Below are 15,693 nucleotides of genomic sequence, written 5' to 3'. Positions count from 1 at the left end.
AATGCCTTCCTGTGTTTTTAGACGATGTACAAATTGTTTTCTATCATTTGATTTACATGTGTTTGCTATTTTTGTGTACGAGACAAATTGTTTTATTATTATCAACACTTAAAACTTCAGAATTATGAACCGACTGAGTTGTAGCAGGTGATTTTGTTATAAAAAAAACCGTATCTAATGACTATTTTTATAAGTTTATCCTTCTGAAATATTCAATTTATATTTATCTCGAAAACGGTTAGTTTTTGAATATGGTGTTTCGTAATGAAAGTCAGAAATGATGGAAACAACAATCTCTTAAAGAATCTGGGTCACATTAACCTTTAACCCTGTATATGAATTAAAATTAAACTATTTTACGGATTTTATCACCGTTTTTTAATTATAATTTTCTCCTGACGTTTCGAAGATTGCAGCCTTCGTGGTCACGGGGCGGACTCACGTAGCCAGTGTAACTACTGTACATAATAAGACGTAACATCTCATGTCTACGGATAGCGAGCGCGGTAACATACCAAGCAAGACTTTGTAATTCAAGTTGTTAGATGGTGTTTCTACTGTTTATGGGCGGTCGGTTACCATCAGGCGAACGGCAATCTCGTCTCGTCATTCAAAGCATTAAAAAAAAACTATATATACTGTAAAACGCTCTTTTTACAGTAAACATTATATTAGCAAAATAATTACAGAATACAATTTTAGACATTCTTTTGACAACGTCCAGCCAGAGAGAATAATAATCGAATAGTCGCCGCGTGACATATCTTCTCTTCTGCCAGCCAGACCGCGGAGCCGAATATTTCCGGAAACGCCCGATGTCATCGGTTAGGATAACGCCACGCAACAATACATAATATAAAAATCGTGATAAAATCAGTAGAATAGTTTAATTTTAATGTTATAATATTCCCGTAAACATAAGAAATTATATATGAATGAAAAAAATAAAGCAGAAATAGGACTCATAATTGATCAATGCCTTTGCCACGTATAATATTTTATTTTACAAAAAAATAACAAATCGTATTTTTTTTGTATTGATAGTTAAATATTTGTTTATTTTAACTAAGAGCTATCACTCGATGTATAATGATTTAATCGACCTTTTAGTTTACAAGATTTCATACAAATTAAAGCAATTACAGCGTGACCAGAAAAATTGAAAACCTCGCAATGTTGTCAAAATATGGAACTAATTTCTTATATTGAAAACGTTAACTTTAAGACCATGAAGTATCAGTGGCGGCTCCAAAGGAGTTTTTTTCATTTTCCTGATTAGGCTATAACTAAATAGGTTATTAAAATCATGGGTAAGGGTAGGCTCATCAGTTAATCTACGTTCAAAGAGTGTCGTTGTATCAGTTTTTTGTAGAACTCTGCGGATGCTTTAGGAGTCCTAGTTCGTTCTGGAGACGTGAAGTCCACTTCGTAGAGGCCGAACCTGGAGTTGTACCCGTCCCCCCATTCGAAGTTGTCCATGAGAGACCAAGTTGTGTACCCAGTGATGTTCACCCCGTCTTCTTTGATGGCTCGTAGGACCTAGAAATCGAAAGAAAGATTAGGCTGTAAGTCTATTAGCCAAATAGCCTGCGGCTAAACAAATATTCAAACTAAGTATTTATTTTTTAATAGAGTAGTTGAATGCTCCGTTTTTAAATACATTTATCAAAAATGTACGCCATCTGAAAACTAACTGAAAAAGAATTTTCCAAAATCACACTATAACAAATAAGTTATAAAACTTTGAAATTGTACGGAAAGGGTACCTGTCATATACAGTAATAGCAAACTGTGACATCACCGACTACATTACTACATAACAATACGTGCGTAAGAAAGAGATAGCGCGGTAATCCCACCACGCCACCACTTTGCTCACATTAATATTTCAAAAATATGAGATACCGCTTTATTTTTCAGTCAATTTTGATGCTTATTTCAAAGAAAAAAATGTTTTTCGTATTTTCTGTTAAATACAATATCAAACATAGGAAACTACCCTATTGTGTCGTTTGGCGAGGCGTAATCATCTCTCGTCAGACGAAATTCTATTGGACTCCGCGTACGATGAGGTACGGTGAGTCTGTACTAATGGTCATAGCTAGGCGGGGTCAATAGTGGGCGATGGCGCCATTTTTGGTCGCCCCGGCAGCCCCCAAAGTAGCCTAAATTGCGAACAAACGCCGAATCTGACAATACTCGGCGTTCCCAATCCAATATGTGGATTACCATTGGCCGAGGAGGAACGCCAGGCGACAGATTAAACGATCTGCGCGTTTGAAACTACAGGCGAGTTTTAACATCTAATGTCAGAGCGACGTGCGCAGTGCTGTCAGGAACAGGTTCGTAATTCAGTTTTATAGATAATACGTATTACTAGTTCGTTGGCGTAGTCGTATTGCATGCAAAGCCGAGTGATATTACGGTTTTCTACTCAATATCAATCAGGAGTGGAAACGTGAATGATATGACAATAGGCTGGCACCCAATAATATGGGACCTAACACAGCTGCGAAATATGCGTATGTAACACCTCTGTCTACCGTTTAAAATAGTAAAAAGGTGATGCCACGTATGTATGAGTGTAGTATTGCTACAATTTATTGGTAATCATGCCTCTTATCATTGCCTAGCCGGCCTGCTCATGGCACCAATCATTTATACAAAGAACACCTTAAAGACTCACCTGTTTTAAATATTCAGTGTAATATTCTATTCTGTCTGTGTCATCTAATCCTTTTAACCGCGCGTATCCGTTTTCTGTGACGATGAACTTCATGTCCCCGTATTGCTCCCTTAACCATACGATCTGGTTTCGCAAACCTTCGGGATATACCTGGAAAACAATAGTAGATAAACCCTTTGCGTTAAGTCCATTCCCCAAATCTCAGCCGCGCTAAAAACATCTACTTTTTTGAGATATAAAAGCCTGGTAACACCGTAATTAAAGAAGCTGCAGGATTTATTTTTTTTTGGGGACTGCCGGACTGCTAACGGTGTACAAGCGATTCCCCGGCTTAGCAACCACGGCAGTCCCAATGAAGATTTGGTGGGCCCTACCGCTATCACTGAGGGTGCCAGCGGACGGTACGCTGGCAACTCGCAGCTATTCGGTCACGGGGCCCGGGAGGAAGAAGTTAGGGGATAGAGGGAAGGAAGTGAAGAGGAAGGAGGAGGAGCTTTGTTAGGATGGTTTTGGAAGGGAGAGGGAGGGGAGACGTTCGCGGACCCTTATAGGCCTCAATGTGTATTTGGCAACCAAGAAGTATACACATTGCACTACATGCCTAGAGTCGCGGCATAATGTTCCCCCGTGCATAGGCGTGCTTTCGGTGTGAAGACCGAGCGCACAAGAATTGGCTCAGGGGAGGGGGGGAGCTGCAGGATTGCACTTCTTACATGTAAATCTTCTCTCATGTGTGCTGTTTGTTGGTCTTTTAAATAAACAGATGAATCCCCATTCAATAAGAAAATAATAACTCACAAAGAACCACGACGAAGTTGTAGGTTTCCAATCAGGATTTATTTCGTATTTAGCTCCGACGTCTGGTACGTCTGACAGGGGGAAGGCACCAAATTCCTCACCCTCTTTCGCCCTGCGTATCAGCCTGCTGGTGTAGTGGTTCACAGCGTAGAAGTCGAACGTACCTGCAAATAGAGTTGTCTGTAGGAGATAAAAGGTATCAAGGGCGTGAGGAACTTGCACCGCGAATTTGTCCCCGAAGTGGTAGGCAGAGATGTAACCAGATCAACCAGAGAGCCTATCGCCATAATAGGTCACAAATTTCTAAAATTATGCAAGTAACATTCTGGTGAAAAGGATACTGTAACTAAATTCGAAAAATTATAAGCTGGATATGTAGTGTTTTTGTAATGATCGCGTTTCAGAATTATGAAATGATCAAGTGTTACCGACAGCTTCGCCCGCATGTATAGCATATCCTGCTACATAAGTCCATAAATCTGTACCGTATGTTTAAAATTTCATATATTTTAATTTGTTTATTTAAAGGAACAACTCATAAAACATACATCGATGCCCGATTAATACAAGGTTTCAAACAAAGAGCTAAATTTTTTTTCAATTATGAGTCGTCACAGCATGCACACAATACAAAATTAATGAAAGAACAAAACAGAGTAAAAAAGAAGGGGAGGAGCGGTAATTAGATAATTATAATAACAATGACACGAGTATTATTATAATATATAGTAATAAACCATACAGACACGATCGCGATATCTGACCCTAGCCTACGGTTGGCTGTGATAGGTAATATTCAGTATTTTGTGATAGTAGATGCAATTAAGGTGGTGGTATAAACAAGATAATATAAGATGTAATTCGAAGTCCGATGGTTTTGCGAACGACTTATCATCGTTTAATTGAGTCAAATACTCTTCGTTGTGCCTTACAATGTTTAAGTAGACGCTACGACCCATTTATATACTGCTTTGTGTAGTAGCCAAGTTGTTTACAAGCATTTACGTTTCAAGTCCCATCAAACACGTCATATGACCTTGTTTTTACGCGCTCGAATGGTGATAATCTACCACTACCTTTATATCTCGAGAGATACTTTTAATCCTATCTTACCTCTAACGAACTCAATTTCTTCCTTAGTGAATGCTGGCAGGTTTGACTCACTATATCCTTTTGCCTTGCTGTTCTCAGCCATGATTTTTTCTATAACCGGCGGCCAGCCGCCCTCCTTTGAATATATTGGGTGGGAGTAACGACCTGCCTATAAAAAAAATATTTAAGACCCTTCGCTAAACAATCACTATAAATTGTGAAAACACGAATTAATAATAATAATAAGGCCGCAGGGGCAGCTTAGTAGCGAGCCAACAGTGAGCGGCGACATCGCGTTCCCTAATTCTGTGGGAGCTAAGTGAGACCTTATGACCCCTGGCTTGCCTAAATTGCCCGGTTAAAAGTAGAAATCGCAAGAGCTAAGAATCTTATCTCTAGGGTAGAAGTGCTCAATCTGCGTGATCGGAAATCTGTTCCGGGACGTGACAGCGACTGCGACGCTATTGTGAAATCGGTGCACACATCTTGACATCCTTAAGTCATGCACATCGAAGTTGCATCCTTGGCTTATGCCACTTATAGATGCTTATATAGTGAGGGGCAAGTTACCGTCTTCCTTGAGTATAAAAGATTGAGACGTTTTACTTGGCAGCGTCTCGTTGTCTCAATAAATAGCCCAGCAACCAGACCAGCTAGATTCCATCCATAGACTTAGTATAATTCCTATATTCTCTGCGATAGTCCCCGCACCTTGCAAGCGCTGTCTTTGACCTATTTCCTCCAGTACAGCCAAAGAGAGCACTTGCATATTGTAATGTGTCTAAGTGTTGGCTCCGTGTCCCCACGCAAGTCTTACAGAAGAACCGTCCTTCATGCAATGATTTCCCGCAGGAAAGTACAATATAAAATTAACACAAGTTTATTGTCAAAAGGTAAATAAAATTGACATCACAGAAATATGCAATGTCAAAATGACCGTGTATGGAACATATATTATTGAAGTATTGGATATTAAATTATAATCATTCTCTTACCATGTACTCTCTGGCTGTTTCCGTTATTTCCTCATCTTCAGGTGTGAACGGTTCGTACCATATCAAATGATTGGCCAGGGATAATTCACCTGGAATAAATAATAATACTAAATAAGAAATATATCCTGAAGGACAGTACGGTCGAGTCTGTCGGGCATGCCGTCGTCCTGGGGAATCAATCAAGCATGTGATTACCGGTTGTTCGTATCTTGCTAATGGCGAGTATACAACAGTATATACACAACCTTAAAGCCAAGATCATACACCAGCAAATGGCTCTTCGGTATGGCCTTTTGTCTCCTGAAGTACTATATTGCCAGTATGTACGACAGTTCTCGAAAATGATCATTAAATGCTGTATTGGGATCGATCTATTGTCAAAGATGGGACTATCACAATATCAGGCATATTATTGCCAATAAGCCTCATATTGTGATAGTAGATCGATGTCGGTCCAGGAAATACTTGTTGGTGTCATCATTCCGTGTGACGATAACCTTGTTAAGGCCGAGAAAGAGAAAATGTCAAAATATTTAGACTGGGCACAAGAGGTTACTAACATGTGGGATATGGACTTTACAGTAATGGTCTCGTTTGTCGTTTCTGCGCATGGTTTGATACTAAAGAGCCTCGAGCAATATCTTCAGCAGCTCTCAATTGGCCGTTGCGTCGGAGGCTAGATGCAGAAGGCAGTATTGCTGGACACGGCACGCATTGTGAGGAGATTCCTCACTTTGAATGCCTAACCGCCTTTGGCTTGGGTCTTAAGCTCCGCCGTCGGAGGCTGATTCATTTTTTATATTTATTTAAAATGTAAACAAAGATACTTTCAAAATAAAGAGTAATCATATAATAATAATATCAGCCCTGTATTATATACTGTCTGGAGTAAACACTTATCAGAAACTAGGGTCCAAAGCATAATAAAATGTTCTGGATGATTATGAAATAGATTGATTTTTTTTCTTTATTATATCTACTATACATCCGTTTGTGAACAAGTATCAAACAATAAAAATGTCCAGTAATACCTGTCATTAATAGAAAAACGACAAGCATACATGGTTTAAAGAATAAAGAGGGGATTACAAATGGGGGAGATGTTTGGGTCAATGGTTCAAATCACAAAATATAAGTTGTAGTTTTGCGATCGTTATGCTTTAGTCTATACACATTTGGACTAACCATGGTACTTCGGCCTGAACTCCTTATCATAAATTCTCCAAGCTTTAGCGTGGGCCATAAGGACGTTCTTGGCGCAGAGGTGGGCGCCCACGTCAGGGTTTACAATAGCCGGTGCCATAGATCCAGTGTTGTATGGCACGTCGCACATGATCAAGGGTTCGTTGATGGTGATCCAGGTCTTCACCCTGTCTCCGAATAGGGAGAAGGCGATGCGAGCGTAGTTCCCGAACCAGTTCACGATGAGGGGGTTAGTCCAGCCACCTGGAAACGATTTAGCTGGTAAGGAAGTTTTCCAGCATTGGCTCAAGGGATAGTAATGACGATCTATCGAAAGCATCTATCGTGTTATATTATATCTATCTATACTTATAATAAATCTGTAGAAAGGTCAATTCTGTATATGAAATATATTTCCAAAATAACTATCAGGGGGTGATTAGGGATCGATACTGACGTCAAAAATGCAATTAGTAAAATTTTTGTCTGTCTGTCTGTATAACCGTTATAGAAACAAAAACTACTCGATGGATTTTAACGAAACTTGGTACAATTATTTTTCATACTCCTGAGCTGGTTATAGTATACTTTTCATCACGCTACAATTAATAGAAACAGAGCAGTGAAGGGAAATGTTGGGAAAACGGGAGAAGTTACTCCATTTTTAAGCATCCATCGCGTGTGCAACGTTAATGGTTAAAAGTTCCTTCGATTTCACCAGGATCCCATCATCAGACCCTGACCGGACAATCGGACCACCTGCATACCACCATACATTAAAAAAACATCTCGACAAATTGAGCACCTCCTCTATTTTTGAAGTCTGAAATCCACGCGGGCGAAGCTGCGGGCGGAAGCTAGTAATAAATAAAATGATATGTAAGAAGGTATATTTTTCTTTTAAATCCAGAGACGTCTTTTACTTCTTCTGTATTTACTTACCTACAGACCATTAGATATATAGTCAACAGTGATGGTATTATTTAGGTAAAGTCAGCAGAATAATCAAAAATATTTTAAGAATGCAGCAAGAAACAATCTTACCTAGATCCTGTAGACTTTGCGGCAGATCCCAGTGGTACAGCGTCACCATCGGCTGAATTCCTTTCTCAAGAAGTCCGTCGATCACGTTGTTGTAGTAGTTAAGTCCGTCCTCGCTGATTTTGTTAGCGAAACCATTCGGCAGCAGTCGCGTCCATGCTATAGATATGCGATAGAAGTGCAAGCCAAGATCTGCGGTCATCTCGACGTCCCGTCTCCAGAGGTGGTAGGAGTCGCAGGCCACATCTCCGGTGGATCTGTCGGCGATGAGTTCAGGCTTGTCACGGACCAGCCTGTCCCATATATTTTCGGATTTATCTGCAACAAAATTGATTTGGTATTTTAATAGCATCTTCGGAATTATTAAACGGGACCAGCTGGAGCAGATTGAATAAAATAAACTGGCGATGCAGAGCTTCCATAGGTCTACATCTAATTAATACTACACTGTATTGATATTAAATGTAACAGCTCATGTAATAGAGCCCTTCGTTTAAGTTTTATTCATGGTGCTTTACAACTGGCTATCTACATGTAAACGTCCCTATAATACTTGAGGTAAAATGCTCGGTGTCATAAAATACATGCCACAGCTGATCCTGGCTTACAGGAGTTCAGTGGCGGGAAAAGTACACTGTATTGAACGTCAGTTCGAGTGTAGTCTTTGGTCTCAAATAATATTTTCACACGTTTTTATCTATTGGGTTCCATACACACGCTGTTGCTTATTGTCGATAAACAATACACTTCTATCTATAATACAAACTAAATCAGGAGTTATAATGACTGTCAGATTTATAATAAGGGTGGTTCTCGGTTAAACGAAGAAGGGCTGCTCGGCGGCGTTGACTGTACCTACCACTGACATTCCAAGCGCCTTCCACCTGGTACGCTGCTGATGCGGCCCCGAACTGGAACCCTGGGGGGAAGTCCAGGTCCTCGCATGTTACTGTTACTGCCAATAAGCTACGGAATTATTTTATATTATATACAACGCTGATTTTTAATGTTAAAGAGTTACATCTATGTCAATTAAAATATTTGGGATTGTGATATTATACGTTCTTCCAGATTCACTAGATTTTTAAAAAAAGGTTTATTATTTCCTCAAGAATCCAACTCACCGAAGATTTTACTGGTAGGAGTTCAAGCTATTAAATATTTCTATAAGACTGATAAGATAGGAAATGGTTGATAATACATGGTCACTCGATCAAAAAACACCAAGTTATCAGCATGTTTGTCTATTTTGTATAAAACAACTTAAAAACCAGGAATCACGTTTTCTTTAAAAATACTGGCCAAGTGCGAGTCGGACTCGCGCACCGAGGGTTCTATACAAACCTGTAGGTAAGTAAAAGTTCACTCATCACGACAATCGAGTCAAAGTTATGGTATATTTATTGCAAAATTAAATCCATAATATTACAATATGGATATGGATATGGATATGGAGGAGCATAAATTAAAGATATAGGTTTAAAAATTTAAGGTTTTCGGAATCTTTCCTTTATATGTGCTATAAAACCTTGGTTCATACCAAGTTTCAAGATTCTAGGTCGCCTGGAGTACCCTGTATGTTTTGATTCCCTCGCGAGTTTCGAAAATTTGCGATATTAACGGCTGTATCTTTTGATTGCGTTGGCTTAGAAGTTTGATTTTTTCACAGCTCTAAGGGACAGTAGACTTGAATATTTATTATAAATTTCAACTTAATACCTCTACGCATTCCTGAGATATAAGGTCTTGACAGACGAACGGGCGGACGGATGGAAAATAAAGTGATCCTATAAGGGTTCCGTTTTATCCTTTTGAGGTATGGAACCCTAAAAACCACCTCCGAGCCAAGCTCTCGTATTTTTAGCTGAAGGGTTAACGACGTGTGGGGTGTAGCGTTATCGAGATGAATGACCATATCCTTCCTATTTATCATAATCTCATTCGGTGTTGGCAGTAGAGATCGCAAACGATGGTTTTGTCCAGCGGTAATAGTTCTTAATGAACAATGCTCTTCCAATCCCTCCACACACGTAGCAACACCTTATTGTTAGTTAACGCAGATTTTGCCACACTCTGCAGCGGGCGATCAGGGCGTACCGCACGGTCTCGTTTGAGGCGGCTTGCCTGGTGGCCGGATTCCTGCCCTGGGTTCTGGACGCCAGAGCCCTGTCAAGTCTTTCACTGGCGAGAGGATACGTTCAGTCGCGGGTAGCGTCCGATCCTGAAGGAGGTGGAGGCTATAAGAGCCTCCCTACGGCGAGCCGCTGTGGAGGAGTGGCGTCTCAGGCTGGAAGCCCCGTCAGCGAGGCTCCGGACCATCGTGGCAGTGCGGCCTGTCTTTGCCTAGTGGCTGGACACTGGACAGGTGCCACGGTGGGGCAACTTTTCGGTTGACACGGGTACTCACCGGGCATGGCTGCTTCGGTGAGTATCTGTGCCGGATTGTGGGTACGGAGGTGTCGGCCGTGTGTCACCATTGTGACAACTGCCCGCTAGATGCGGCTCAACACACCTTACAGTTGTGTCCAGCCTGGGACGAAGAGCGCAGCGCTCTCAGATCAGCCGTCGAAGGAGATCTCTCGCTGCTGCCTTGGTCGCTTCCACGGTCGGCAGCCAGAGGTCCTGGCGTGCGGTGGTCCACTTCTGCGAGGTGGTCATCTCGCAGAAGGAGGGTGCCGAAAGGGATCGGGAAAAGGAGGATCCCTCTTGCCGCCAGAGGAGACGTAGGAGGCGCCGGGTGGACAACTGACCGGCGCCTCCTACCCTATGGATTGGGGGCGTTTGGAGAATTCCACCACGGTATCCCCTACCTGTCGTAAAAGGCGACTAATAGAGGCCACGATGGGGGTCGTCGGCGGGCAGCAGGGGGCTGTCCGCACTTTTTTTTTTTTTTGTTTTCGCGGAGAAAGTGCCTTATGACTACCGCCCAGCCTTCGGGGGCGACTGAGCGGTTATGTTGGGGTCACCGTGCCTTACGGCCCGACGTTGAGCCACCCGGATTTGATCTTGACCTTCGGGTGACCGCCGGGCCGAGTCCCTAACCTATATACACGCACGGCATACCAACTAAAACTCCGCGGCCGTCTTCGGCGCATTAGGGACGACTGTGGGCTTCCTCTGACTGAAATGTTTAAGTTTTCGTCCGCAGTCGTCCCTGCGCGGTGCCGCCTGTTGCAGCCCGTCTCCTATGGGGGCTCAGAAGCCCCGCGTAACCGAAGGACGCTCTCGGCGTCAACGGCAGCATGAGGCCTACCTTCCACGCTGCCGTCCATCTCGGGGTCATCACAATGTGCGAGATGTGCACAACGTACACTAAGGGCGGACGGCCCCAGCCGCCCGCCGACGACCCCCCGATGGCCCCTATTAGTCGCCTTTTACGACAGGCAGGGGATACCGTGGTGGAATTCTCCAAACGCCCCCATTCCACAGGGCGGGAGACGCCGGTCAGTCGTCCGCCCGGCGCCTCCTAGGGGGCTGTCCGCCCTAGTGCATTTTTGTGCGTCTTTGCAGTTTGCACAATTTTCGGTTGACCCTGGATGGACGGCAGCATGCAGTTGACCTCATGCTGCGGTAGACACCGAGGGCGTCCTTCGGTGCGCGGGGCTTCTGAGCCTAATACAAATTTTATGTCGATCTTGCTTAACGTTTTCAAAACGGCCTCTTTTTATTCTTTCTTCTCTCCTCGCCTATTATTGTGTATGATTTATTTCATATTATACTTAATCTTTACGAATATTACGATTACATTACGATTCATGCCCTTACGAGATTATTGAGATTATTCTTATCGAAAAGCAATAAAAATATATATTACAATGCTTTATATCTAAGATTTGGTTGATAAAAATTATAACACTACAATGAAAGTTAATAGCAATAAGTTTATAACCCTCTATTACATGGAGCAATTATCTAGCACGCACAGCGTTGAACGTCTACTTGCAGGGCGGAGAGACGATATGAACAAGGTCGCATGCTGGATGTTGACTGCTGTTAACAGGTCCGCCTGGAAATCTTTAGGGGAGGCCTATGTTCAGCAGTGGACCTCCAAAGACTGATGATGATGAAATTAGCTGGCGAAATATAGATCTTCAACCGTGTGTTTTAATAATGCCATTAGCATTTGTTTTAAAGGATCACTAAGTGCTACCCTTCGAAAAACATCGTAAAAATTGGCCGTCACACACCATTAGTATTGCATTACCTTTTAGTTTACTTCTTTTACGTCATTTTATAATTTACTGCCTCGGTGGCGTAGTTGTATTCCATGTCCGGTACAATAGCGCTCTGAGGTCCTGGGTTCGAATCCCCGGTCGGGCAAAGTGATATTTGGGTTTTTCTGCTTAGTATCAGCCCGGAGTCTGGAATTTGTGCCCGACATGGCGATAGGCTCGCCCCCTATCACATCATGGGACGGAACATACTTGGCGAAAAGTGGGTGCCCTAGTTGCGCCTCTGCATACCCCTTCGGGGATAAATGCGTGATGTTAGGTATGTATGTATGTATGTATGTATTTTTTATAAATTAAGATAATTATTGAATCGAATATTTTTCTAAATTGGTATTAATTTTCGATGAACAATAGCTCAATGGTAATAATCGATAAACAATAGCTCAATGGTATTTTAATAAACCAGTTGAAGACCCCTTGTTTCGAATTTTTAATTTTATTTTCTGTCAATTTCAGGTACCTAATTAAGGTATAATTTAACACATAGATACAGAAGTATGTACTTCTGCTAAATCTAGCGGAGCACCTCCCCTCCCCTGCCTCGACGGGGATCTGCCTTTCGACGCTCTAGAGTGTGCATATCGGATTCCGAAGAAGCCATTATTATGTCGACTGTCCAGCGATGCTCTTTTCTCACCAGTTTTACTTTATGAAAGCTCCTTACGAGGAGTGGCACGTACCACCGAAAAAGAAGCGACCTTCATCTTCGCCCGACGCATCTTTGACAATTCGATTATAATTGGGTTGGATCGGGCCTGTGTCCAGGTAAAACTGCACTTTTATTGTATAATAACGAAGGATACTTGAATCTCTCCTAGTCAAACTGCAGCACGATGGTCAATCTCAAATGAAATCAGCCAGGTACGCAGGAAATAGTATAGTGCACAAGTGTGTGCACTATATACAGGTGCACTCTGTGTTTTTTCACTCACGTAGTCCGATAAGACGGCTATCCAACATGATCGCAGAAAAATCAGATCCAAGATCAACGGCTTTACGTACTGCCGAGGCACGGGGATCACACCACTGAATTCCCGACTTCGAGCTACGACTGAGTAATTCTTGAGATGGAAAAATTCAGTCACAATTATTTTCGGTCCGACCTGGGATTACCAACCATAATCAATAACTAAGTTCTCGAATTGTACGCTGGCTACTAGAGTATACATTGATGATAAATAATTTTTGAACTTATATTTTATATACTGCAATTAGATATTGTGATAGCAAGTAACTACTATCGATTTCTGCAAACTACATAATAAAATTTATGTATAAGATAAAAATCCAGCAATGCGGCAAATCATTATCCATCCATTAAAATTGCTCCTAGACGGCTTCATCGACGGTTGGACATTAAACGATATCAGGCACCATCAAACCAAAAGGAAAAGAGTAATTACAAGATGTTGATATTACTGCTGGTCTACAAATGCTTTAAAAATGACAGCCTTTATAATTTACAGTACGAGTAATTATGAAAAAGACCCAAAATATCCACTAAGTACAGCTGTTATTAACCTTTACACGTGTGTGAGCTTCTATAATAGCGTCCATGCATGACTCAAAACTAGGTTTTGATCTGGTTATACCTGCGTCCCTTCAGGGTCCATGCCCTAGACACTCTCAGAAATGTTAGGTTATTCCGCAGACTACATGGTGCTGCAGTATTAAGGTGCCATATCTTAGAAATACCATCGAAGTAATTACAAATTTCAAATCTGAGCTGTGAAAGTAATTTGCACCTTTAGAATTACTATGACGCAAGTGCAAAAAACCATCAAATTAGTATAATTACCAAAACTCGATGTTGCATTCGATAGTTTGTTACTTTTCAAATGGGGAGTATGAAGTAAATTCTAAAGGTGCGATATAAAACGAGCTGATGGTCTTCACACGCCTGAATAGATCTTCCTAAATAACAGCTAAGAACGATTTTGATCACATCAGCTTTCAAAGAAAAGCATCAAAATCGTTCGTTAGGGAATAACGATGCGACAGATATACAGATAGACAAATACTTAAAACTATAACACCCTTATCCGTCGGTGGTTATTTACTTACGAAATAAGCTTACAGTATAGATACCAGTGGCAAAGGGTTCATATAACTCGTTTCCTTTCGACTTCTCTTTATGTAGAATCTAATTATCATTAGAACGATTTGCAGACATTCATACATATTAGATCCTATATATTGTGACGGGTTATTTGGAAAATGTCACCTTTTGCCACTGATACATAATTTTTTTTTTTTATTATTGAATTTAATATTAAATTTCACCTGAGGAGGACCACGTTTGAAGAAATCATGGCGAAAACTGTACTCAGTATTCAACGTTATCCATGCTTCTACTCAGGTATCACGTTCGGCAACCATTATTGGAAAGATTTAAAACCTTATGTTTGTTTGTTGTAACTATTTTACGACTGATAATATTTGATGGATTTTTGAATATCTTTGCGATTAGACTTTATTGTATGTGCATAAAATACATAATTATTTCAAATTAAAGACAAAAATAAACGCATACGACATACTCTATGACAAAAATACCATATTTTTAAGGTTATTGAGTCTTGTAAATATTCCTCTCTGTTCACTGGTCATTACTCTGTGAATTTTGTAATATCTATTTCATCTTATTTAATAGAAGACCCATTTTTATTATTCTGTCCTAGCATGTGTTTTTGCAATTGCTTTGAATGACGAGAAGAGCTGGCCGTTCGTCTAATTGTAAGCGATACGACCGCCCATAAACAGTAGAAACACCATCCACCAACTTGAATTACAAAAGTATCGTTTGTATTCACCCTGTGCTCGCCATCCTGCGACATGAGATGTTAAGTCTTAATATGTTCTAGTAGTTACACTGGCTACAATGTTCTTCAAACCGCAACAAAGACATTGCGGTGGTATCTACCCAGGCTGACTCTCACATATGAGAGACGTACCGCCAGTTAAGTAGTAGGTAGTAAATGTGTTTTGTTAGTGTACCGGAAAATGCAAATGTATTTCAAACAAAAGTCGAGGACGAAGCCTATCTAACTGCCCCACCGTGGACGATGTGTAAGTTTTATGGTTATTGACAATGGTCTTATCTTGTTTTAGGTATATTATATACTAATTTTGCCTGCGGCTTCGCGTGAAAAAGTTTTCACGTAATAAAAAGTAGCCTGAGCACTCAGGAGTAATGTAGCTTCATATCAGTGAAAAATCAAAATTGGTTTAGTAGATGATGAAATAAGCGCGATCAAACAAACTCTTCAGCTATATTTATCAGCATGGATAGATTTGAAATATAGAGTCATGATATCTATGTTGTGCGAGGTAGAGAAATTGTAGAAAAAACATCGAAAGCCTAGTTCGGATTGGAACGGACTGCCGCGACGCATGTCCGCTGGTTCAACACTAGGGCACACACCATTGACTTTTCGAAGGTTTATATAGCTGTTTATTGTTAGAATCAGGTTGTATTTTGTTTATCAATTATCGTTCGCTTTATCGGTGAAGGACTGTGCTTGCTAATCCTTTTTTAGAATTGTAAAATTGGACACATGTTTCGGCAGATCGTTTCATTCACAATAATATTATCATGTATCGTGGTAGTTTTGATCATCAAAAGTATTTATATTGAGTAGGTTGATCTGTGCCCAGCAGGCAGGTA

At 41.0% G+C, this 15,693-nt stretch overlaps 1 protein-coding gene across 1 annotated transcript; it reads right to left on the bottom strand.

The window, feature by feature from the left end:
• Positions 1–956: 956 nt before the first annotated feature.
• LOC115444572 (myrosinase 1) lies at positions 957–14,423 on the bottom strand. Its single transcript, XM_030170398.2, has 9 exons — positions 14,310–14,423; positions 8,654–8,760; positions 7,798–8,112; positions 6,757–7,017; positions 5,572–5,660; positions 4,598–4,745; positions 3,485–3,648; positions 2,687–2,836; positions 957–1,539 (listed from the first exon to the last, which is right to left on the bottom strand). Exons 1-9 carry the CDS (start codon positions 14,336–14,338, stop codon positions 1,330–1,332), a joined length of 1,473 nt encoding a protein of 490 aa, XP_030026258.1. The 5' UTR covers positions 14,339–14,423; the 3' UTR covers positions 957–1,329.
• Between the last annotated feature and the right edge of the window lie 1,270 nt (positions 14,424–15,693).

This window comes from Manduca sexta, chromosome 4 (assembly GCF_014839805.1).
Source record: "Manduca sexta isolate Smith_Timp_Sample1 chromosome 4, JHU_Msex_v1.0, whole genome shotgun sequence".
Classification (NCBI taxonomy): Eukaryota; Metazoa; Arthropoda; class Insecta; order Lepidoptera; family Sphingidae; genus Manduca; species Manduca sexta.
Note: the sequence above shows the minus strand (reverse complement) of the source record. Positions and strands in the feature narration are given on the sequence as shown.

Coding starts and splice junctions, on each gene's coding strand:
- LOC115444572 (XM_030170398.2), bottom strand. CDS start 14,338: ATGATTTCTTCAAACGTGGTCCTCCTCAG. Junction 5,661..6,756: donor GTTCAGGCCGAAGTACCATG/GTTAGTCCAAAT, acceptor TATTTATTCCAG/GTGAATTATCCCTGGCCAAT. Junction 4,746..5,571: donor AAACAGCCAGAGAGTACATG/GTAAGAGAATGA, acceptor TTTTTTTTATAG/GCAGGTCGTTACTCCCACCC.